At 57.5% G+C, this 25,179-nt stretch overlaps 1 protein-coding gene across 5 annotated transcripts; it reads right to left on the bottom strand.

Moving 5' to 3' along the window:
- Positions 1 to 898: 898 nt before the first annotated feature.
- KCP (kielin cysteine rich BMP regulator) lies at positions 899 to 25,179 on the bottom strand. Of its 5 annotated transcripts, XM_019751572.2 has the most exons (42): positions 24,843 to 25,174; positions 22,428 to 22,579; positions 21,681 to 21,870; positions 21,519 to 21,595; positions 20,779 to 20,863; positions 18,797 to 18,864; positions 18,480 to 18,576; positions 18,255 to 18,337; positions 17,933 to 18,026; positions 16,969 to 17,051; positions 14,765 to 14,858; positions 14,554 to 14,633; positions 14,384 to 14,477; positions 13,954 to 14,039; positions 13,801 to 13,882; positions 13,405 to 13,557; positions 13,209 to 13,315; positions 13,038 to 13,131; positions 12,291 to 12,464; positions 12,077 to 12,159; positions 11,826 to 11,919; positions 11,547 to 11,735; positions 11,076 to 11,246; positions 9,624 to 9,800; positions 8,824 to 8,909; positions 8,461 to 8,551; positions 8,247 to 8,329; positions 8,075 to 8,168; positions 7,484 to 7,657; positions 7,173 to 7,255; positions 6,459 to 6,579; positions 5,447 to 5,526; positions 5,165 to 5,264; positions 4,570 to 4,658; positions 4,132 to 4,234; positions 3,897 to 4,039; positions 3,509 to 3,681; positions 3,317 to 3,428; positions 3,124 to 3,225; positions 2,188 to 2,352; positions 1,462 to 1,768; positions 899 to 1,326 (listed from the first exon to the last, which is right to left on the bottom strand). In XM_019751572.2, the coding sequence occupies exons 1-42, from the start codon at positions 24,919 to 24,921 to the stop codon at positions 1,076 to 1,078; spliced, it is 5,043 nt and encodes a 1,680-aa protein (XP_019607131.2). In that variant the 5' UTR covers positions 24,922 to 25,174; the 3' UTR covers positions 899 to 1,075. The 5 variants fall into 5 exon arrangements, with proteins under 5 accessions (XP_019607131.2, XP_074171715.1, XP_074171718.1 ...); XM_074315614.1 differs by lacking the exon at positions 11,547 to 11,735 and having other exon boundaries at positions 24,843 to 25,176; XM_074315616.1 differs by lacking the exon at positions 899 to 1,326 and having other exon boundaries at positions 1,572 to 1,768; positions 2,184 to 2,352; positions 24,843 to 25,179.

The following is a 25,179-nucleotide window of genomic DNA, read 5'->3' as shown; positions in this document are numbered from 1 at the left end:
AGGAGCAGCCTTGCCTGCTGGCTGCTCCAGGAGACGGGAGCCAACTCTCCTCTCCGGGGCCCAGACAGCAGCTTCAGCAGAAGCGGGCTGAGCAAGCAGAGAGGTGATCTCAATTCAGCCCAACACTTTCCCCTTCACTTCTGTTGAAATGTTAGGAACCCAGCAATGAGAACAGGGTCCCCCGATCCTTTAGCCAAGGTCCCTAACACACCAAGGTCACGCAGCCAATAGGTGACAAAAAGAATTCAAAATAGAGTTCTCTTTAAAAAAGAGATTTTTCTTTTCAAAGAAAGAGTTTTTCTATTTCAAAATCCATGTTCTTTCTCCTACAAGGATGTCTTCGCAAGCTGCATGTGTGTCCCCTGCCCATACGCCCATCAGGGCACAGAGCTGTACACACATGTATTGCACGTGTTTATCTAGGTTTCTGGTGTCTGTGTGTGTGTGCAGGCACATGTCCGTATTTCATCACGGTCCTGGTCCCCACCCCAGGCACAGAGTCCCTGTGTCACCAGCTCTCAGAGTGGCCCACAAGGCAACTGAGCACTTGGTATCCCCCAAACCTCTTCTGCAGCCCCTGAAGGACCCCACATGGATCCACAGAGGGTCCCACAGTGGGCGTCACAGGCCATGTCTGCTACATGTGAACACAGGGCTGGGACCAGGACACCTGGTCCTCCTTCTGCCCCCTGCAGGGCAGCACCAGCGTGTGGCAGGTGGCAGGCAGCCCAGGATGCAGGCACAAGAAGTGAGCGAGGTCCAGGGCTGACTCCCCACAGCTGCTACCCCTCTGACCGTGGGGACGCTTATCTCTGGCCCCCATGTTCCGAGCAGGCCATGCTGCCACCCCAGCACCAGGAGGAAGCAAACACATACTACACACACGCACAAGGCAGCCTTAGGGCAGGCCCCAAGTTTACTGCTTCTGTCTCAACATGGCTGGGTTCTTTGTGGGGTGCAGGCCCAGGCTCCCAGTGCCCAAGGGAACACTCTGTCTGGAGCTCTGGTCAGGGTGGGAGCTGCTCTCCAGGGGGCGACTTCTGGCCTGATGAGTCCGGGTCAGTGTCGTCCTGCATCAGGGCGCCCCCTGGGGCTCCCAGCTGGGTGGCTGGTCCCCAGTGACTAGGACCGGGGGGCAGGCCTCGGGTGGGATGCAGTGGGCTTCATGCTCCACCAGGCCTGCTGGGCACTGACAGCCAGGAACGCAGGGCCTCACGCAGTGGGCAGCCAGCTCCCCAAGGGGGACGTGCTGGTTGAAGCAGGTACGTGGACAGGGCGGGCCACACTCATCGAACACGAATCCGCGGTCCAGGGGACAGCCCACCACTACAGGCACAGGGAAGGCAGGTCACAGTGCTGCAGGCGCCCTGCTCACCCCTCGTGGCTTTCCCTCTACCTACCCTGTCCAGACCTGAGCCCTGCCCCCCCTTCCCAATCCAGCACTGGGCATTGCCCCCTCACCGCAGAGTGTGGGGCCCCGCCAGGCAGGTGTCGCCCCTGCCTGGCGACAATGGCTGGCATAGGCTTCCAGGGCGTCACAGAGGCAGGTGTCAGCTGAGGAGCCAGGTCCACAGGCACATAGGTCATACACACAGGCAGCAAAGAAGGGCTCCGGTGGCACCACCGCGTGGCAGCGACTGAACGGGGAGGACTTCAGCACCCCACACCGGGCATTGGCCTCACGCCTGGCACGATAGCCTGCTGTCCGGCACGGATCCACCTCACGCCCCTTGGAACAGGGCCGACTGGGTCCCAGCCCCTCTAGAACCTAGGTGGGGAAAGTAGCCCTGCTGTAACAGCATCCACTGGCAGCGGACCTTTGTGTACTGTTCCTCAAAAGTTTTCTCAAAAACCTCCCTACAAGAACAGCAAAGGAAGCATTGGCTACTTTTCCTTTGTTCCCATTTTGGGAACAAACCAAGGCCCAGAGCAGGCAAGTAACTTGTTCAAGGTCACACAGCCTGTGAGTGGCAAAGCAGGGGTCGGGGAGTCAGATGATGAGGCCTCTTTCAACAGGCCATCCTGTCTTCCCCAGCTCCATGACAGGCAAGAAGCACCCAGATTACCCTGAAAGCCCAAAAGCCATCTTGTGTCCACCCGCCAACGTGTTTCCATACCAGAGGGCTGCTCTGAGACATGCTCAACTGTGCCCTCCCAACCCACTGGGCTGCTGTATCACTCACCTACCTGCCAGCTATTCCCAAATGCAGCCTCAGTGGGCAGGAGCAGCCCCTCAGGGCCTTGCAGATCATCCTGGGCAAAGCCATTGAAGTTCCCGCAAAGCCCACAAATCTGGCCCCGGTAGGAGCCAGGCACGCTCACCTCGACCTGGGATTGCCCATCCCACAGCACCTGTGGGGAGAGGCTGGGACTGGGGAGTGGGGAAAAAATAGTAGGGAACCCCAAGAAGCTCACTGTCCATCCTGGTCGCATGCAGTGTGTCCGCACGCCCCCTGGTGGAGCGGAGGAAAATGGGCGGGTGGAGGCTCTCCATGGAAGCCAGGCTGCTCGGGCCACAGCCAAGTCCGCACATGTTATGGGAGCTGTGAAGAGCCACCCGCAGCTTCCCGGAAAGCACTTTTTCCTGTAGGCATCCCTGAACTGGGTCCCCAAGTGAAATGCAACCCACTTCCAGAGATTCACTATTTCTTGGGCATTCAGGCCTTATACCTAGAAGAAAAAGCACAATTAGAATCTGGATTGTAAGTGTAGACAAGTCTTATTTTATGAATTTACAAATTGTGCTTCTTGCCGGAGGCAGGGGAGTGAATTACTCTTTGACATGGAAGGAATCCTGGAACCACCTAGAAGACTTTAGTTGACACCCCCTTCCCCACTAACCCTTTCCCCATTTTACTAGTGAGGACACGTAGGCGCAGAGAAACGGCCCAAGAGCCCCCGTGTGCTGGTGTCTGAGCCAAGGTTAGAAAACAAGCTCAGAACTCCTTTTATTGCACCCGGAGGCCTCTGATCCTGATTCCTCTCCTCCCCTCAGAATCCAGCAGAACTCTCACTTCCGTGACCTTGTTTGGCCCGCGACAAAGCTGGTATCCCCACTCCTTCCAGAGATACAGAAGCCTGAGCAGGCCCGAGCACCCCCACCCCCACTTGCCCTGGCCGCACCTGGAGCCCCGGCTGGGTGTGCAGGATCACAGTATGTCCCCGCAGTTCCACGTACAGCAGCCGCTCCTGCAGGAAGGGCAAGTCCACGGGGCGTCCGTCCACCTGGAAAAGGGAGGCGGGAGGACGGGTGATATCGGTACGCAGGGCAGACAGCGCGGAACCAACCTTTCCCTGAGTCCTAGGCTCTGCTCACCGTGACCACCCTGCCCTGCAGCAGTCGCACGGCCACATCTCCCAGCAGCACTGCCACCTCCTGGGTCCAGGCCACACCACTCCGGCCCCGGTCATCATTGGTCACGTGCACGCTGCCATGTGAGAGGCCCGGGTGCAGTGGTCAGCAGGGACGGTGTAGGGGATTAGGGAGAAGGCAGAGGGGGCTGCGCACCTGAAGTCCCCTCCACGGCAGTCCTTCGCCAGCACGTAGCTGCAGCTGCCTTGGAAGTGCAGCAGGCGGCCGTCGAAGGTGCGGTAATGGGGATCTCCGAAGGCCATGCAGGAAGCGGGCCGGGGCAGGCAGCGGGGGCAGCAACTGCCAGGATTCAGGGCGGGGGCCTCGTCCTGGCCTCAGCCCCAGACAGGGTCAGAACCACCGCACTCCGCGCGGAGCCCCATGCAGAGCCTTCCTGAGGACTGATGAGCTCTTGGGCTCCTGGACTCACTGAGGGCGGTCTCAGGGCACCGCCTCGTGGCCACTCCGGGAATTGCAGGCCCCGGCCCAAGGCCAGCCTCCTCCCTCCCACTGTTGTCCTACCGCCTTAGACCGCGGCACTCACGGGGCCACAGGAGAGCGACGGGCAGCGCTGGCTCTGGCAACGCACGGTGCCAGCCACACAGGAGCAGTTAGTGCAGGCGTCCACGGCCCATAGCTCCCCGGAGGCCACCTCTCGGCCCTGGTGCGCACAGGACTGGGCGGGGGCTGAGTGGACATTGCAGGGGTGGGGGACGAGGATCAGCTGCCCACTCTCACACTGGGTCTCGCTCCTCCTCCCCCATCATCCTGGCCCGCACCTTGGCATCGCTCACAGCACCGGCCGGCGTCCTGCACCTTCGCCCAGCCATGAGGGCAGGAGAGGGCCTGGCACTCCTCAAGGTGGCACTCCACATGGCCCCGCTGAGGACAGACATTGCTCTATGGACTTCCAGCAGGGCCTGGGGTGCCTGACCTCACACTTCTGGGGCCATCTGGGTCACAGTCTGAGGCATTAGCCCATTCTCTCTCTGCCCCTGCCCACAAGGACACCCCTTTCATGTCTAGCTGGGGGATGAAGTCCAGCCCCCCAGCTCCCTGTCCCAGTACAGAGATGCCTCCGCCCTCTCTCCCAGTGGGGGCTCCCTTTACTAATTACCTGAAGACCTCCATATTCGCTAGTCCAGGGTCCTGAGGCTCCTCACTTTACCATCTATAAGGTCCTCCACCCCACCCCTGCCCTCCCACCCCCAGCTCACATGGCAGGTACAAGAAATGCAGGCATTGCTGGGGTCCCGCCAGCTCTCTCCATCTGCCACTATCCGGCTGTCGGCCTCCACCACACATTCTGATGGGAAGAAATAGGGCTGGGGGAGCACGGTCCTTCCAGCTGCATCCCTCTTCCCTGGAGCTCACCACACAGCAGGGGGTGCCCACCCCACCCAATTAGCACGCTGATGGTGTTGAGTTCGTCAACCAGCATGCAGAGCGCAGGCCCTGCACCAGAGCTAGAGACGTCTAAAGGGTCCTGGAAGCCCGGAGAGCCAGAGGCTGGAGCCCTCCTCTGGTTGGCTGCCAGCTCAGCAGGGCAATACCCTGCTAGTGGGCCTGGGTCCCTCAGCACCACGGGCAAGCCTCGGGGCAGGCCTTGAGAATCCAGGCTTCACTCCCTGCCTCCATCTGCCTCGTGGTCTCTACTCTGCCCCAACAAATAGCCCTCCATTTCTATGAAAGAATGAAGCCTGCATTCACAGCGCAGACCCTGGGCTGACCACTTGGCCCATGGATGCCACCCCTTCTGCCTCCTTCCTGCGCTCAGGCTCTGCGGGTGCAGTGCCAAGCCTGGGCACTTACCCTGGCACACAGGGCAGCAGCTCCCAGGGCGGGTGTGGTGCTCTGATGGGGGGCAGCTGAGCTCAGGACAGGCCCGGTGAACACAGAGCCACGTCAGGTCCTATGGAGGGTCATGAGAAAACTGTGGGTAGAGAATGGCAGGGAGAGCAGGGCCTCGACAGAAGGTGACATTCAGGACAAGTGGGTGAATGTCAGGGTGACTGGGAAGCCTGGAGCTGCTGCAGGAAAGCACACAGAGGAGGAAGAGGGGGCTCTGGGAGTCCCCAAGGCAGGAAGGCTCACCTGGCACAGGCAGGTGTAGCAGGGGTCCGGTGGGGCCAGCTCAGACCCCAGCAGGCCCTCTGTGCAGTTACTCAGGGCCTCTGTGGAGACAACACCACGTGGAGGGTAGAAAGGGGTAGCAGGGCAGGACAGCCCAGTTGATCCCACTTCCCCACTCTAACCCCAAACTTCTTGGGCCCCGGGTGCACCCATATCCTCAGCACCTTGATCTCAGGAAGAATAAATCCTCTTTCCCTTTGGTTCAGCACAGAAAAGTTTAGACTTTTGAAAAGGAACTTTGCTAAGCTACTTGGGTGGGGGACCTGCAAACTGACAAAGTGTGGCTTCCTGAGCTTGAGGTCTCCAAGGACCACCCGGCTGCCCGAACTTCTCCCTCTCCCACTTCCGTCATATTGCCTGGCTACGGGAGCACAAGAAAACACAAAGAGCCAGATACCCCAGGTTCCAATCCTGGCCAGCACTCAGTGCCTATGCCGTTTTAGGCAGATCAACCAACCTCTCTGAACCTCAGTTTCTTCATCTGTAAAAAGGGAGTAATAATAACCAACCTCACTGAGTGAGAATTAAATGAGATACTGTTTATTAAAAGCACCAAGTACAGTGCCTCGTGTACAGTAGGTGCTTAATAAATGTTAGTCCTCTTTCCCTAACCTCATCCTAGCAGTGTTGATAAGGAAAGCTCTCCCCACCTCTGTAGCTGGGCCACTCACTACCCCTCTGCTCCTGACATCACTGCCCTCAAGAAGCCAGCAGCTGGCACAACTGCCACCCCAAAGTGCCACCTGCTGGGCAAGATGCTCCACCAACCGCACCCAGCTTCAGAGTCAAGTGGTCCCTGCCAGCTTCCCCAGTTCCCCATGGGGTTGTGCAAGCCTCCAGGGCGTGGGCTTCCAGAACAGTCCACTGGACTCAGGAAAGGGCTAGGGCTGACTGCGGAGGACAGCTAGCTGGTTCTCCCAGCATCACTCTGGGTGGCAGCCCTGACCTCTTTATCCCATATCTGGGGACTCACGGGCACAGGTGGGGCAGCAGTGCTGGGGCCCAGGGGGCAGGAGCTGGCTGGCAGGGCAGCCCACCAGGCTGGGACACTGTCGCCGGTGACAGCGAAGGCTAGGAGGCCCCTTAGGCTGCAGCTACAACAGGAAGGAGTGAGCAGCGTGTGGGTCCCAGAACATGAAAGCCGAGCGCCACCCTGTTCCTCTGGAGTCCAGGTCGCTCCATTTGCCTCCTCTGGAAGGTCAGGCTCATCTGCAGAGAGACTCAACGTCTCCCCAGACTCGCTCCTTATTCCCAGAGATGATGTCTCCCTTCCCCGTTATTTGGGCCTGAACCTTCATGTGACCTCTGACCCTCCTGCAGGCTCAGCCACCCTCCTCCCCAACCCACTACCTAATCTCCGAACCTATGATGTCACTGCCTGTTCCAAACCCTTCCATTGGCTCCCCATTACCTTTCAAATGGAATTTCCCCAATATGGCCCCCAAGCATTTCCCAGGTGTCTTCCCCACCACTTCCTAGACACACCCACCCTACTGCCCAGCCAGGAGGGCCTGCCCACTGCCTCCCCACACTCAGCACCAGTGCCCTGTGTCTAACCCCAGACTTCCTGGCTCTTCACCCCAAGCCCTGATCACCTCCTGTCTCTGACCCCATGGTGCCTGCTCCTCACACCATCCAGGCTGTCCCCCCAGTGATGCTCCAACCCCTCCGCATGGCCCTCACCCACCTCACAGATGCACACTTCACAGGGGTCTGCCCCAGGCTGGAAGCTCTCCCCTGGCTCATACTTCCGGCCCTCATGCTCACAGTCTTGCGGGTAAGAGCAGAACAGGACCAGGGAGACTTCAGGCTGGCAGCAATGCCAGGGGTGGGGTTCTCTGCCCCCCAGCAACCCCAGCCCTCAGGATTAGGGTGTATAAGAATGAGGGCCACTTCTGGGACAGCCCTTCTCTGCCACCCAGACCAGTACAAAGGCAGGAAGATGCTGAGCAGGTGCTGCCTCTGTGCCATCCCTGCCCCACCCACCATTCCCAGTACCCGAGCATCGAGGGCAGCAGTCGCTGGGCGCCTGGTGGGGCTGGGCACAGGAGCTGACACACTGGATGTGGGCACAGGTGACGACGCCCTTGTGACACATGCAGGAGGAGCAAGGGCTGTCGGGAGGCTCCCAGCTACTGCCTTCAGGGTGTTCCTCCCCATGAGCCAGGCAGCCTGTGTCCCAGATGGGCAGGGATGAGCTCTGAGTCTGGCTGGGTTCTATACGTCTGCCCATGACCACCACCCTGGGTCCTCAGCCGGGCATGTGGGTCTGGCAGGGGAGGGGGTCTGCAAGACGAGGTGGGAAGGTGGACTGGGGCAGAACTTCTGTCTGTGATGGAGGGGAAAGGTGCTGGGTCATGGACAGCAGGATCCAATAAATGCATGTGCAATAAACGAAAGGCTCCATCATTAACCCTGTTCCCAATTTAACTCAATTTCTCCAAGCTTGTCTCCTCAGGGGCTGAGGTATGGGAGGGCCAGATGGGTAGACAGGGAGGTGGGAAAGCTGGAGGGGAGGGAGGTGGGCAGATGGGGGAGCATGGGGCCCAGGGGCCAAAGCAAGGGGGCAGCCCCACCGGCCAGGCATACCTCTGCAGCGTGGGCAGCAGCTCCCCTGCTCTGTGACCTGGAGTGGGCAGGGCAGGGCTGGGCACTGCAGCCGCACACAGCTGACCTGGCCAGCCTGCAGGAGATACAGGGTCAGTGACTTGCTGCCTAGGCCAGCCCCACACCAGCCCCCTCTGCCATCTCCTGACCATACCTGACATCGACACCTCTCACAGCTGCCTGTGGGCCCCTCAAACTCCTCCCCATCCTGGTGCTCCCGGCCCTGAGAGAAGCAGCCTGTGGGTGACATGCTTTCTGGGTCGGGAGGCCGTGTCACCTTGCCCTATCCAACTTCAGACCTGGCAGAAAGGGAGAGGGAAGGGGCAGGGAAGGGTATGGGGCCCTGGTGCGTGTGGAGGGCAGCTCACTGTGGCACACAGGGCAGAAGCAGGGTCCTGGAGAGGGATGGGGGCAGAGAGCTGGAGGGCATGGCTTCTTCTGGCAGCGCATGGAACCTTCCTGGGGGAGAGAGATCACACCGCCACTTCCTGACTCCCACGTCCTCACACCCTCAAACCAGGCTACACATTGCCCCAAGACACCAGACGCACACCCCTCCTAAGCCTGCCAGGCCCAAACACCCTTCCTTGGCCCCAAAGACCTGAACTGAATCCAATCCTGCCCCATTAGATGTCACAGGCAGAATGTACCCCATGAGACCGGGGTGGAGGAAACAACCCCTGGCCAGAGAGGAGATGGGAGGTTACCAAGTTCCCAAAGGGCCACCTCACCTGGCAAGTACAGCTGGAACAGGTGGGATCAAGTGGGTCAGGAATGGTCTCTCCAGCGGCAGCAGTGACCCCATGATAGAGACATCCTGGCAGAGTGGGAAAGGCAATGGAAGGGCCGCCATCAACAGAACACATACTCACACACACAGACAACACACTCATACACACACTCATACACATACACACACACACAGCGGGCCTAGGGACCTCTAACAAAGCTAAGGGAGTCTGAAAGGGAGAGAGAAGTGGCTGGGAAGGTGAGGGGTGGGAGGAAGCACTTCAGTGAGGCTGTAAGAGGTCAGATTTGTAGGCATGAAGGCAGCAGAGGACTGGAGGTGGAGCCCAGCCTGCTGAGAATGTTCTGTCTGCATGGGCCAGTGTGGGAGAGGACGTGAGCGGATGGACACACCTGGGCAGGAAGGTGAGAGATGGTCTGGGCTCAGGAGGGTGGATTAGGGAAGCAGGAGGGAAAGAAGCTGCCCCTCATGACCCACCCAAGAGCAGTGGGAGCCACTGAACCGTTTTAAGTCTGCTGATGTCCTATTTTAGGAAGTCAGTGAGACCATGTAAGAGCAGGACAGTCTGGAAGCACAGGGACCAGTTATTTGGTGAGTACAACAGTCAGTGAGGTGGCAGCAGGATCAGAGAGGAGGGCGTGTACACAGTGTGAGAGGCGATGAAAACACAGGGTGTCGGTTTGCTGTGTGGCTCTCTCAGGGGAGAGGCGATGGTGGCCAGACCAGGGGACTCGGGGCTGCTGAGAGTCCAGAAGGGGCAGTGGGAGGGAGGTGCTGTCCTACCCTGGCAGGTGGGGCAGCAGTGTCCAGATGGAGTGAGCGGGTGACTGCAGCCCAGAGGCTCACAGGGCCGGTGGCTGCAGGTCACAAAGCCTCCGAGGCAGGTACACAGGTTGCAGGGCTCTCGGGGATCCAGGAACTCCTGGCTGCTCAGGTAGGACACCCCTAGATACTCACAGCCTTGGAGAGAGGACAGGGAGGGGACAGCAGAAAGGGGTGAGAGGACAGCAGTCACGGGTTCTGGCCTTGTGCCTGGCCTGAGGCCAAGGCCTCAGAGAGCCGGTCATGGCGGGGAGGGAGGGCTCAATCCAGGCTAGTGGGCAAAGGAGTGGGAAATGGGGGTGAGGGGTGGAGAGCAAACTCTCTCCCCTTCCACCTGCAAGAAATCTCCTTGTCCAACCTCTAGGGAAAACCCACATGGAATCTGTCCCTGGGGTTAAACACTCAGCAGGCCAGAAGTCACCAATTTTCCCAATGTGAGGAGACCTGGGAATGGCTTAGGTGGCCTGTAGTATGGCCTTTCCAAGGCTCTTTCAAGCCTTCTGCTCTATCAAGGAGGGGGAGGGGGAACCAGAGTGGTGGCAGTCTGCCCTTAGCAGCTGACACTTGCTGACCTCCTTTTTGAAAGTGGGGGCACTTTAGGTGACAATGATGTGTCAGTGTAGGCTCATCAATTGTAACCAATGTACTCAGTTGGTGGGGGACATTGATAATACGGGAGGTTGTGTCTGTGTGGGGGCAGGGAGCGTACAGGAAATCTCTCTGGACCTTCCTCTCAATTTTGCTGTGAACCTAAAACTCTTCTTTAAAAACATCAATACAAAAGAGAGGGGTGGGGGTGGGTGAGTCTCAGTCTCATAAGCCTTGGCAGGCAAAAGTATCTGACTTGAATTTAATATTTTATTTTTAATGCTATTCATTTTTTATGGTAATATTCTATTCTTGGCAAATCTAATTTTCCATTTACAGTATGATATAAAGTCTCCTTTCTAAATACATTTAAATTTAAAAGTGAGTTCATTTGAAGAAAAATACTACATGAATAACATTACAGGTGGTAGAGGGTATGTAGAAACAATTGCTAAGGTAATCCAAGAGTGAAGGCTGGGGAACTGGTCTTGTTCAACCCTCTTTTTTTTTTTTTTTCCACATGAGTTAAAATTAGGCCCAGAGTTACACTTAAAAATGGTTAAGATGGTAAATTTTATGTTATGTGCATTTTACAAAAATTCACATTTATAAAATGTATTTTTAAACATTGAAAAAAAGTTAGGCCCAGAGAGTTCTGTCACTTGTCCAAGATCACACAGCCAAATAGCATTATACACAGGAGAGAATCCAGGCTTATTTTCCTCACTGTAGTGAAGTATTTTGGACACACTCTAGGGCAACAAGAAGGACGCTGGCCCAGCCCTTGCACCCCCGCCCCCACCCCTATATTCCACTGCCCCTCACCGTCACAGGCAGGGCAGCAGTCACCCCTAGCAGGGAAGGGGCACTGTGTGGGGGCACAGGCCCTGGGCTCACAGCTTACGCTGCCCTCCCAGCAGAGGCAGACGTGGCACGGAACAGTGAGTGAAGGGAAGCGCTCCCCGCTGGCAAACTCCTTCCCCTGGTACAGGCAGCCTGGGGGACAGGTGACGAGAGGAGGGGCTAAGGGCTGTGGCGGCTCTCTACCCGGCAAAGTGGGCATTACCCCCACACACACATTCTTAGTGACGACAACGACGTAGGAGGGTCGGGCCAGGAGGAAGGGGAATACCGGGGATGGCGCCACGTATGGGGCTGAAGAAAAGGGTAGGCGGAGTATGAAGGGGACCGTGAGGGCGAGGCTCCGGGCTGAACTGAAGGAAGCCGGTGGTAGGGGCGCTGCAGGGCTGGGAGGGGGCGCTGCAGGGCTGGGAGGGGGCGCCGCCAGGATGTTACCGTCGCAGGAGGGACAGCAGGGCCCCTGGCGCGGGTGGGCACAAGGTGCGGGTGGGCAGGGCAGCCGCTGGCAGGACACGGAGCCGTCCAGGCAGAGGCAGCGGCGGCAGGGGTCACCAGGCGGGGAGAAGTGCTCCTGGTGGCGCGCGGGGACCAAGCCCTCGGGCAGCGGACAGCCGGAGGGAGAGGCTGAAGCATGAGAGCCCACATCGTGGGGAGCCCAGGGAAAGGCGGTGGAGGGGCCCCTGGGGAGGAGCCGCCACTGGGTGCAGCTCTTACCCGGGCACTGAGGGCAGCACTCTTCTGGCAGCAGGACAGGCTCCGCACAAGGCAGCAGAGGGCAGCGGCGGGCCAGGCACTGCACGTTGCCTCTCTGCATGGGCAGGTGGACCACGGGCAGGGAGGGTTAGTGGTGGGAAGCCAAGATGACCCCCACTCTTTCCCACCCCTACGGCTGGACCTCTCCTGGCCTCTCCAAGTCCCGCCTCTACTCCCCTGGACTCCTCCTCCCATCCAGGCGGCAGACTCACCAGACAGTGACACAGGCGGCAGGGGTCAGAGGGATGGGGGAAGTCTGCTCCATTGGGGTATTCTTTCCCACCAAAGGCACAGCCTAGGGAGGGGACCGATACACGCTTGAGAGAGGCCCTACTTGCCCCAGGTCATGCTGCCCCCCCAGCCCTAAATGTCCATAGATGGGGCCAAACCACTCCAGGAGACCCTTCCCCATCCTGTCCACCTCACCATCGCAGTTATTCTGGCAGCAGGGACCAGGCAGTGGGTGGGCACAGGGGGCCCTGGGACAGGCCCTTGGCTGGCAGCTGGGTTGGCCTTCCTGACACTGGCATTCCTGGCAGGGGTCTCGGGGGTGTGAGAAGCTCTCCCCATCCACAAACACTTGCTTCTCCAGGATGCAGTCTGGACAGGGCGTGAGAGAGGAGTGGAGGCAAAGGACAGTTCCTCTGCCCCTGGAGTCCAGAGCCACTGTGGCAGTGCCACTTGGAAGCTGTCCCCATGGAGGGAGAGGAGGGGGGCTGTGAGGCATGCATGGGTATTTCTCTGAGCACACTCTTTTGTGTGTGTTTGTGTGTGTCCCTTCACCTGCAGGTGCATGTGCATGCCTGTGTTTGTGATATATAACACACTCCTCCTGCCGGCAGGGTTCAGGACACACTGCACCCTGGCACTCAGGCCCCCTTAGAGCGCACCCAAACTTTGGTGCACGAACGTGTGTTACACAGGTAGATATGCGAATGTATTTGAGTGGTGGGGTATTGAAAGAGGAAATACAGGATGGGAAAAAGGGTGGTGTGGTGACACAAAGGGATAAACAAGCCTACTCTCTTACCCATACCCTGTGAGTGCCAAGCTGCTCCAGACTGAAAATAATTCGGAAAGCTGTTGCTCTCTAAATTAACCACTGGGCTCACACGGCCGTGGGAGGGGAGGGTCTAGGGCCCCCCAAGCCAGACAGGTGCAGTAAGCGCGTACCTGGGCACCTAGGGCAGCACTGGCCGGGTCCACTCTGGGGCCTGGCACAGGTTGTGCGTGGACAGTCAACCAAGGAGCATCTCACAGTCCCATCCTGGCAACAGGGGACAGGGCAATGGAGGTGGGCCCTGGGAGGGGCGCAGCAGGGCGGCAGTGAGCCTGGGTCGGTACCTCACAGCGGCAGGTGTGGCAAGGGCTGTCTGAGTCCGTGAAGTTCTGCCCGTTGGCATACACGTGGCCGTGGTAGGTGCAGCTTTCACAGCTGGGACAGCAGGCACCTGGGCGGGGCAGGTTGATCAGAAGCCCAGCTGATGGGGTGGGCTGGGCAAAGTAGGGGATGAAAGCTAGACCAGCATGGGGCACTCACCAGGGGGCTGGGTGGGGTGCTGGCAGGGGGCTGGGGAGCAGGGCACAGCTCCGCACATGGGCACCCCGTCTTGACAGGAGCAGGCTGTGCAGGGCTGGCCATCAGGCTCCCACTCGATCCCTTCAGCAAACTCCTCTCCATTGAGCACGCAGGCTACAGCAGGGATGCTGTCACCATGGCAACCTGGACACCTCCACCAATCCCTATCCTTCCCGGACCACAGGACCCTTTCCGGGACCCTAGCTTTGCCATCCCCATGGCAGCCTCTGAATATACTCTGGAAGGGTTGGTGGACGTAGCAATGCCCCCCTTACTGTGAGGGAACACCCACCCAGCTCCAGTCACTGGAAGCAGCTCCCCTTTGCAGCTGTTTCTCCCCACCCTCCACACACATACCTGGGCACAGCTGAGGGCCAGAAACAGGCAGGGTGCAGGGGGCGACTGGGCACTCTTGCTCCTCACAAGAGACCTCACCAGCCTAGGAGGGAGATTGGATAAGAAGCCTTCCAGGATATGACAAATCTGGGATTTGAGACAGCAGGACAGTACCTGGCAGGAGCAACGGACACAGCGGCCACCCTCTTGGAGTCTGAAGGTCTCCTGATTCTGATACTGGTGTCCCTGGTACTCACAGCCTGGATAGAAGGATAGGGGACAGAGGACAAGGATGGACGCTGACAGGGAGCCTCATCCACCCTGACACTGACCTCCCACCTTGACGAGAACAGCCATCCGTTTCCTCAGGGGTCCCTGCCTGCTTCCCTTCCCCCGGAGCAAGGGCCCCTCCACAGTGCCCAGTTTGCCCTGATAAGACGAGGTAAGAACTTGTCCCTCACTGGTGGTGACAGGAGCTTAGATGTATAAAGGATTTTCCCGGCACTTTAGTTCATGGGGGCTTCCTGTAGGTCCAAGGGAAGGAAACCTCTCCCCCCAATACTCCCTCTGGCCAGCGCCAGGATGACTCAAGTCCCCCACTCACCAGCGCAGACTGGGCAGCACTGCCCAGGGATCCTGCCTGGGTATCTGCAGGGCATGACCGGGCAGGGCAGAGGTTCACACTGGACACTCCCATTCTGATAACAGGGTCTGGTCAGCATTCGCGAGGCAGGCCTGGAAGCCAGGCCCTCCCTACCAGGCAGCCACACTCACAGCACAGCGGCAGTGCAAGCAGTGGTCCCCAAAGTCCACGGGCTCCCCACTGCGGTACTCCCGCCCGTTTAGGAAACAGCCTGTTGGGAAGAGGGTGCCTGAGATCCTCCTTAGGGGCCCCGCACTGCCCCATGTCCTGTCCTTCGTGGGAGACCGGGCTGGGCTATCAGACAGCTTTCTGAGCCCCTCCAGGCTTCACCCACTGACTCACCATCACACACAGGGCAGCAGGTGCCCGGGAGGGGCCGGGCAGGGTATGGGCACAGGCTGGAGCATTCTCGCTGGCGGCACTGGATGTGGCCCTCCTGGAAGGGGGCAGATGGGCAGGAGAAGGGGGCCATCAGAGCTCAGCCAAGTGGTGGAAACAGTATTTGAGTCCCAGCTAGCCACTTATTAGATGTTATGAGTTGAATTGTGTCCCCCGCTCCCACCACAAATTCATGTGCTGCAGCCCTAACCCCTAGTACCTGAGTGTGACCTGATTGTGAAATAGGGTCATTGTAGATGTAATGAGTTAAGATGAGGTCATATTGGGGTGCGGTGGCCCCTAATCCAATGACTGGTGTCCTTGTGAAAAGGGGAAATCTGGACACGGACACACACACACACACACACACACACACACACACACACGCAAAGATGAAGGCAGAAGCCAGCAAACACCAAAGCTTGCCAGTCAACCGCTGGAAGCTAGAACAGTCTCCCTCACAGCCCTCAGAAGGAATCAGTCCTGCCCACACCTTGACCTTGGACTTCTGGTTTCCACAACCATTTTTGTTGTTTAAGCTACTCCATGTGGTACTTTGTTATGGCAGCCTCAGGAAACTAATACAGGGGTATACCCTAGCTTGTTACGTAAGTTCTCTGTGACTCACTTTACTCATCTGAAAACAAAAACAGACAATAATATTCCCGTCCTGGCAGCCTTGTTATGGAGGTGAGGTAGGGTGTCTGGTAAGGCATCCACTTCTGGAAGCTGGCAGTTAACAGACCGTAGCTGCGGCTACTCCCCATGGCCTCTCGTGGACAGACTGTAGCCCTAGAGTTCACGCCTACATCTGGGCTCATTGCTCGGGCCCCCTGTTAGTGTCTGGGCAGCCATGACTCTTGTCAAGGTGTGTTAGGGGGGGTCAGTATGAACAGGAGGGGAAGCACATGACTGCAGAGGGCCCCCAAGGCCTTCACAACAGAGTCCTTAGTCCTTGGCAGGCTTTCACTCTGGGCTGGCTTCAGCTCTCAGGAAATCAGGAAACACAGCTCTCCTCAGCATGTACCCTGCCTGGATTTAGGCCTCCACGCCCCCATCTTCCTCCCCCAGGCTCTGCCCTGACTTACACCTGGCATCTTAGTCCCTTTGGGCTGCTGTAATAAAATCCCATAGGCTGTGTGGCTTATCAAAAACAGACTGTTAGTTCTCATAGTTCTGGAGGTTGGGAAGTCTAAAGTCAAGGTCCCGCCAGTTTCAAGGGTGAGAATCTACTTCCTGGTTCATAGACGCTGTCTTCTCCCTGTGTCCTCACATTGCGGAAAGGGGCAAGGCAGCTCTGTGGCACTGATCCCATTCGTGAGGGCTCCACCCTCATGACCCAGTCAACTTCCAAAGGCCCCATATCCTCATACCATTACCTTGGGGGTTAGGATTTCAATATATGAACAGGGCGGGGGAGGGGGCACAGACATTCAGTCTATATCACCTAGAGTGTCTTTCCCCATTTCTCCCTGTTCAAGTCTGACTCACACTTTAAGACCCAGATAAATATCACCACTCCATGAAGATGTTCTAGAGCTGTGCTGTTCAACAGAAATATAACCCAAGCTACATAGGTCATTTTAAATTCTCTAGTAGTCACATTGCAAAAAATGAAAAGAAACAGATGAAACTAAATTTTAATAATCGATTCCAATGTATCCCAATGTATGCAAAATGTTACTTCAACATGGAATCAACACCAAGGGTGAATGAGGTACCTTGCATTCCTTTCATACTACATCTTAGAAATCGGTGTATATTTGATACTTATAGCCCATCTCAAATTGGACAGCCACATGTGAAGGGCTCAGTGGCCACGTGCAGTTGTGGCTACTGATCAGACAGCACAGTTCTGGAAGCCCCACGTCAATCTGCGTTCCTCCCTCCCTGGAGCTTGTGCCACGTGTCACATCCTGCCCTACCTCATTTCTGAGGCTGGTCAGCTCCTTGAGTTGGGTTCACAAACCCATGCTGCACACCCAGTGTGCTCAGAGCTGGGCATCCAGATGGGCACGACCCCACCCCCGCTGTCAGTGTCCAGGATCAAGTCCTCTCCACCTCTGTCCCCTCACAGTGCCTTTGGGATGTGCTCAGTGGGATGAAGGAATGAATGCTGGTCCTGGAGGGGTGGGGGAGGGGAGCCCAGGAGCAGCATCGGGACTCACCTGGCACCGGCAGATCTGGCAGGGATCCCCAGGTGCAGTCCACTCTTGGCCGTGTTCCCGGTGAGAGCCACCTTCTGTGCAGCCTGGGGTTGGGGGGAGATGGGCAGAGAGGAGGCCTGCTGGGAGCCAGCCTGGAGCCCAGCTTCAGCCTGCCCCCTCCTCCACGTGCCCTCTGAGGGCTCGCCAGACTCTCCAGACCAGGTCGTGCCTCTGCCTAGACCCACTGGGGACTCCCAGTGTCCCAGGCTGGGTAAGGCCAAGCTCCTTAGCCTGTCCTTCCAGGCCTCCCAGGACCTAGCATGGACACACCCATCCTTCCTCCCACCTCTCTCCAGCCCCTCCCCACCTCTCATTGTAATTTTCCACCATTCGCATATTCTTTTGTTGTTGTTGTTTTAAGGAGAACGCTGCTCACAGTGGCCCATGCGGGGATTGAAACGACCACCTTGGTGTTATCAGCACCACGCTCTAACCAATGGAACTAACCAGCCCCTCCCTATTCGCATATTCTTATACCTTCCCAACTAACATGCTTCTGCTTCACACTGAGTGTTGGTCCCAAGCCTTTGTTCTAGCTGCCCTCTCTTCCTGGATGCGCTCTGCCTTACTGCACCCTTCACCTAACTAACTGCTCTTTGTCCTTAAGGTTCGCTCAGGTCACACTGCCTCCAGGACACTTACCCTGCTTCTTCTATTCTGGCCATAGCTACCATATTGGTGTGTGACTCACTGTCACCCTCTAGTGGTCAGCCTCAAGGGCTCAACCCGAGTCTTAATTGAGGTAGAATATCAGTGGCAAAGGCAGAATTTGCGCTCAGGCATTCCAGGCACCACTGGAATGGCCAGGCATCATTCCCCCTGACGGAACCCCTAGGTCTGAGCCAGCAGAGCGGGCTCTGGAGTTGAAGAAATGGTGTGACAGCCCTGCTGGAGCTCCACCAGGGAAGGGTCATAGCTCGCTCACCTTGGCAGGACGGGCAGCAGTGGCCAGGCCTCAGGACCGGCTCCGGGCAGGGGCTGGGCGGGCATTTCATGGGCACACAGCGAACCAGGCTCCTCTGTAATGCACCAACAGATGTAAAGCCTCTGGGTCTGGCTCCCAGAGAGAGCAGGGTGGGCAGGGAGGTGTCGGGCACCCTTGGCGGGGTGGAGCACAGGGGCAGAACAGAGAGTGAACCTCACTGTACCAGGGCTTGGAAGGCATGTGAGGGGCCGAAAGGGTGGCCTCAGTGGGGGCGGTGGGTGTCCAAGGAGCAGGGCCTGGGCAAAGCTGTGGGGCGACTCACCAGGCAGGAGCATTGGAGACAAGGGTTGGAGCTGGACAGGAAGTTGGTCCCCTCCTCGTAAAGCTGCCCCTCATACTCACAGCCTGGGGAGAGTTGCCAGGATGATAGGCTTGTCAGCAGTGAGCAGGGTGGGTGGATATCACCCAAGGGAAGGCATGACCCCAGTAGGTACTGGACCCTCTGGGGCTGAGGGGATGGAGGGGTAAGGCAGGGTGGGGAGGTCACCTGGCCGGCAGACGGGGCAGCACTCCCCAGGTGGGGTGTAGCTCTCCAGGCAGTTGAGCTCTGAGCATGAGGGCCCCTGGCATCGCACGGTCCCTGCCTGCAGGGCAGACACTGAGCCCTCCCTCCCTCTCCACTGCCCGTTACTGTGAGTTACTCTGCTGGCCGGCCTAGCAGGACACGCAGGCTCCAGGCCTCAATGCCTGGCGGCAGCAGCAGCCTTATCTGCCCCCCAGATTGGGCTTGGCACTGCCAGGCTGGGGGTATGCCGAGCAGCAAGGACATGGGTGGTGGCTAGGGCCAAGCTCTGATTCCCTTACCTGGCAGGTGCAGGTGACACAGGGCTCCAGTTGCCATGTTTCCCCAGACCTGTGACCTCCAGGGCAGCCTGCAAAATCAAGGCCAAGCCCCCAAGTAAGAAACCCAGAGGACTGGGGCAAAAGCACCCCTGAGGGCACCACGAGGAAGGGGCACCATTCAGGTGACAGACGGCTGAGATTTGGGTATTTACTACAACTTTCCAACAGGTGGCAGTAAAGTGTCTGACTCTAACCTAATCAGTAGATTTTCATTATTTTACAACAGACGGAAGTATTGAGGAAAGCGTGCCTTTTCTTTTTCTTTTTTTAACTTCCCCAAAGACATCATATGGATTAGGAACGGCCCTGAGGCACCACATGTCCTACAGACTGTGTGTCCCCCCCTTTGCTTTGCGATCCGTGAACTCCTGAGACTTCACTCTTCATCTCCAGCCGACTCAGAGGCTGCATGTGCAGGCCTCACTGTCTCCTGAGCCCTGGTCCGCCTTTCCCACTCCCAGGTGAGATTCTTCCCGGGGTAGAGTAGATACAATACAGAACACTCAGTTACATTCGAATTTCAGATTGTGGATGGAAAAAAAGGGGTTCTCTGGGAAGTAACCTCACAGGGTGATCTGGTCATAAATTCCTAACTGGGCAGGACCTGGTGGGGAGTCACACCCAAATATGTAACTTTTTAGTAAAACGTTTACTTTCTTTAAGCAAGTCCTGCGCATTGTTTCTGGGCATCTAGGTTGACACACCTTCGAAATAACCACCCTCGAGAGAGCACATAACCTTACCTATCCTGAATCCAATCCCCACCTTGCTTTCTCCCACCTTCACGTAATCTGCTCTATGTTCCCTCCTTAATTTCAAACGCATAAGACAAACTGCAAAACTGTCATTCTCGGGGGCATTTGAGATCTTGCTTTCTGGCAATTGTCAGTTTTCACTCAAATAAACTCATAGACATTCTCTACAGATTTGGACATTTCTTACGTTAACAAGATAAGACAACCCATACCTTTTTAGTATAAGTATGTCTCAAATTGCATGTGTACACTAAAAAAGCATAGGCTGTTTATCTGAAATTCCAATTTAACAGGGCATCCTCTATTTTCATTTGCTAACTCTGGCAGCCCCATCTCCCTGACCATGAGCTGGCGACACCCCCAGCAGAGCATGGCCTCCACTTCCTCACAGCTCTCTTCATGTCACTGGCACCACTGCCTATTCTATGGGGTCCAACCAGCACCAGCTCCTGCTCATTCTTTAGAAATACCCCTCCTTCTGCAGCCCACTTCCATCCCTGGCTCCACAGCTAGACACTATTTTAATAGCCCCCTAACTGCTCTCTCTGCATCGAGCCCATACCAGATGAATATTCCTAAAATACCTCTTTGAACATGCCACACTCTGGCTCTTCATCCTTCTATGGCTCCCCATTACCCGCAGAAGAAAGGCCACACTGCAAGGCTTACAGCAGTCTGTTCTCACAGGCCTTCCCAGACTGATTTTCTGCGACACACCTCTCCTCATCCTGTCCTTGTGCCCCGAGGGCCCGTAAGTACTGTCTCCTTCAGGTGAAATCCGACTTTCCCGAGAAGATCCAGCCAGTCGTCTGCGAAGTCCACCCGACACCTAGTCTGGGTGGGCTTCTCCTACGTTCCTGCCCTCTCCTCTGGCAATTCACTACGTATTGCCTTTCTACATCTCCTCTTAATCTGTTTACTGGATCTTAAATCTTGCATTATATTAGCTATAAATTTATCTTCTCAATTAGATTAGAAGCTCCCTGAGGGCAGGCAAAATACTGAGCCTCTGGTTCAGTCCCAGGCCAGAGTGTGCATTTGCTGCCTGTGCTTCAGTTCTGAAATCCCCTAGCCACTGCCAGAGTGAGTGGGCAGGCACCCTCTGGACATGTGGCAGGTGTCAGACCACGGCTCTGGGGGCCCCAAAACAAGTGCAAGAGGTCAGGCCGGGGCTGGCAGGAGGCTGACCTGGCTCACAGTGTGAGCAGCACGTTCCTGGTTCCAGGCAGAGTCCTCTTGGGCATGGCTTCTGGGTACAGGTTATGGCTCCCTCCTGTGGGCAGGCAGACTGGCGTCAGAACCCTGAAGGGCAGGGCCTCCAGAAATGAAATCTCACCCCAGGCTGGGACATGCCAGAGGAGCAAGAGGCTGAATTAGCTCAGGGGACAAGAGCCACCCTCAGTCCAAGAGCAGAAAAGAGACATCCTATCCTCACCCCCATCACCTCCTGCCACTCTTGACCCCAGAAATCATCTCTTCCAGGTGCCAGCAAATTCCCAGGGTGGAGAGAGTCTAGGAAGGGGACCCAGGCCTTCCTCAGTGGAGGAGTAAGGAAGGAAAGGCTGGAAGAAGGTGGATGTGGAGCCAGGTGAGGGAGAACAGGCAGGTAGTTGACAGCGGCAGATGGAGAAGCATCCACGGGTGAGGGGGTGATGTAGGAACATGACCACCGTCATCCTCTCTGTCCTCCCTGCCACTGTTTTCCAGGCCCAAATCAAAGGGGTCTGGGGGCCCCCACCATGTGCATGGGAGTAGAACTACTCAGAATCAGCTGAAGGCCATGGGTAGCGAGGCTTGAGGGGACAGGCAGGCAGACCCCATTACTTAACATTCGGCAGGCACGCCAGGCTGCAGCGACAGGTAGCTAAAGTGAAGCAGACAGGTGAAGGGGACAGGTACGGGATATTCAGGTGGGTCACGGAACTCACCAGGCAGTGGCAGGTGGTGCAGGCATCTGGGGAGAAGGTCTCCTTGTTGCCATAGACCTGACCATTGTGGCTGCAGCCTGAGGAAATACTGCTGTCACTCAGGCACTTAGGCCCATGGCCAGGCCTGAGGTGGTCCCAGCGGGCAGACGGGATGGCACTCACCATGGCAATGCGGCAGGCCAGGGTTGGGGTCACAGCGTGCAGCTCCATCCTGGCAGAGGCAGGTTGTGCAGGCGTCAGGTTCCCAGCGAGCCCCCTCGGGCCAGGCCCTCCCCAGTGCCCAGCACTGGGGAGAAGCAGGGTGGCATTCACAGGACTCCAGCTGCCTTACCCTCACCTGCAGGTCGTTGTTCTGTGGGGCAAAAGGTGGTTGAAGGGGTTGGAGGCACTGGCTCAGCTTCCCCCACCACCTCTGGCAGATTAGTGGGGTGTGAAAGCTGAGGCAGGATGAGAAAGAAATTTGACCATTCCAGAGCAGAGGTGGGTCCCCTTCAGTCAGCATCCAGCTCACTCACGGTTCTCAGGCCCTGGGGACTGGCCAGGCTCCAGGGGAACATGGGGCTCCCAGGCGTCTCCTTTGGACAGAAGGGGACCCAATCCCCCTGTCCCAGCAGTTAAAGACCTTTATCCATCCCAAACCTTTCCTGATGACGCCTTACATACAGTAGGTGTTCCATGATGTTTGCAAATACATGAAAGGATATGAAAGTCTGGCTTGACAAAACAGATATCCTGGAGGTTCTTCATTTTTATGGGGGGAAAAATGATGTTAAAAATGTTCAGATAAGACCCTCTCCGTGTACATTTAAAACAAACTTCTATTTTAGGGTCTCCTGGCCCGCTCCCCCAAACCCAACTCTTCTCTCCTTTCCTCCCACAATACAAGGCCTGCCCCACCTCCAATGGTACCTGCTCTCTGAGCTGCTTCACCTCAGCCTCCAGCCTTCCCAGCCGCTCCTCCAGGGGGCGCCACTGCTCCTGGGGGCCCCCAGCAGGGGCTGAGGAGTGCTGGTAGTCATAGCTGTCAGCCAGCCCCAGGGGCTCCCTGAGGACCACCCCATCTGAAGGCACAAGAATCCAGGGTGGGCCAATGGTCAAGGGTTAGCAAAGTTTCTTGGGTTCTGTCTTCCAGGTGATGTCACCCTGTGCCCCATGCCTGCCCATCTGCCATCCCGGGAAGGAGACAGTGCTGTGAGGGTATTGGGGCAAAAGTATGGAAGGAGGAGGAGGGAGCCCTGAGTGGACAAAAGTGACCAACCAGCTTTCCCAAGTAGCAAAAACCTTCTAGTCAGGTACCAGCCCCAGGGCTCCTGACCCCTAGGGGCACAGGGCCTCCCTGTAGCCTGCCTGACTCTGCAGGGGTCCTCAGCCATGGGTGGCATGTCAGGTCACCCATCCTCACTTGGGCCAGGGACTTGGACAAGGGCAGCCTGGGGAGCTGATGTGTCAGGCCGGGAAGGCCCAGAAGCCAACACACAGGCTGAAGAGCAAGAGAAGGAGACAGATGCGTGAGAGGTGGGGCTGCTTGAAAGTGCCTGCGGTGTGGTGTGAACAAGCCCTGCCGCCAACTACCTGCCTTCACCTGTCAGAAAGGGCACCACTTTTGGAGAGTGTGTGTGTGTGAACTGCTCTCTCTGTCCCCACCCTTAAGCCTGGCTACTCTTTCCAGGCCTGTGGCAGAGAGGCCTGGGGATACCACCCTGGGCAGGGTGGGCTCCGGAAAGTGAGACTTGGCTGCATTTCCTGAAGGGTTTGGGGAAGGTGCTGGAAGGACCTCCACTAACTTTCAAGGTGCCGGGCAGAATGAAGACAGCCTGTCCCTGGTTCTAGGTGACACTACATTGAGGGAAGGTGGGGGGCTCTGGGTTCAGGCCCGAGGTTGGGGACAGCCACTTTCACCTCACTTAGATCCTTCTGCCATCAGGAAAGTAAAGGCCATGAGGCAGGGCAAGCTGACGGGGATGGGCAGGGCAGTGGAAGGTCTGTTGGACGAGGGGCATGAGAAGGCGGAAGGGGAGGAGGGAGAGGGCAGGGCCTTTCCCACAGAGCTCGCTCATTACTGAGGCCGGCCTGGGGTGCCTAAAAGGCTTTCTTGCGACACTAGCTCTATGAGGCGGGGGAACAAGGTCACCCACTCCACCCACCACCCTACTGCCACCACCCGGGGCGATTGGAGATATTAGTCCAAAACCTAAGTTGTCCTCTTTTCTTCCAAACCTACTTGAGCCCGAGTTCCTTGGCTTGGTTAATGGCATTCCTACCTGCTCAGAAACCTGGGGTTCAGCCTTCCGTGTGTACCCCTCCCAAATCCCATCAGTCTGTGGTCTCAGCCAGTCGTCCCCTGACCCATTCCCCAATCCTCTCCTCTCGCTCTGTCTCCACTCAGGGGGCTGAAGACAGAGCCGCCAGCCTCCACCTGCTGCTCTTCCCTCCGCGGCCTTTCCAAATCACACATCTGAAGGTTCCCAGCAGCATGTCCAAGTGGGCCCTTTCACAAGTGCCACCCATCTTTTCAGCCCGCCCTGCTACCCCCCACATCCAGGGTTCTAACACCCCAACAAATGCAGACACCCAAACCTGCTGTGTACGTTGCCGTCCCCCTCCCTCCTTCGCACAGGGTCACCTGGAATGGCAACTAGTCTTGGCGTAGCTCCTGTACCTAGCTTCCTTCCCAGTGCCATGAAGAGTGGCCAAAGAGGTCTCAGCGTCTTAAACCCTCCACCCCAGCTTGACTCTCATCCCCCATGATCCTCCTCCAAACCTGCTTCAGCAGGAACAATTGGGGGGTCAGGGAGAAGCTGGGGGTCCTCTGGGACGCTTAGGGAAGATAGGGTTAGTCCCTTGCCTGGAGAGGCCCGCAGAAACAAACCCTGAGGGTCACACAAAGCCTAATTGCTCACTATGGAGCTGTCCTCACTTCCCCTCTCTGACCGCTCTATTCCCGCCTATCCCGCTGGGTGAGAGCCAGACACAGAGACTCAAAGTCAGTTCCCATAGCAGGCCTCCTTTCTTTCCCCTTTCTAAACACAAATAATTAACTTCAGACTCCCGGATTCCAGGGCAGCCTCTCCCCCACTGCTGCCTGCAGGAATTCCTGCGGAGGCCATAGCAGGAAGCCCCCTCCCTCCGCTGGACCCCATGCCTCAGCCTCCGAGCTCCCCCACCAAGCTGACTCCTCCATCGACGGGAGAACAGAGGCCGGCGGCGACACCCCAAGGCAGGGCGGGGAGAGGCAGCCGCGGTCCCAGCGCATTCGCTCAGACTGGTCTGAGCCAGGGCAGGGTCCTGCCCGGCCACCCCTAAGCCCTCGGTGCCCCGACTTACCTCTGCCCATTTCCCGGGCTGGAGTCAGGCTCATGAGCTGCAGGACAAGGGCCAGCAGAGCAGCCGCGGACCCCGCCATGCTCGCTCCGCCTGGCTGCTGTCTGTGGTCGCGGCTCAGCAGGCGCTGGGGTAGGCGGGGTGGGGACACACCAGGCCGCCTCCCACCCAGTCTTTGTTCAGGGAGGGCTTCTGGAATCTGTCATCCCTGTGGGGGCGGCGCCTGCCTCCCTGCTGGGCACCTCGACTGGGGGCCGGTCCCATCGGGATCCAGTACCGGCTCCGAGGTGCGGTGGCCTGGAGAGCAGCCCCACAGGAAGCTGGGAGGGCTGGGGGCAAC

The sequence above is a fragment of the Rhinolophus sinicus genome, linkage group LG11 (genome assembly GCF_036562045.2).
Source record: "Rhinolophus sinicus isolate RSC01 linkage group LG11, ASM3656204v1, whole genome shotgun sequence".
NCBI classification, from domain to species: domain Eukaryota; kingdom Metazoa; phylum Chordata; class Mammalia; order Chiroptera; family Rhinolophidae; genus Rhinolophus; species Rhinolophus sinicus.
This window is presented reverse-complemented; position numbering and strand designations above follow the sequence as displayed.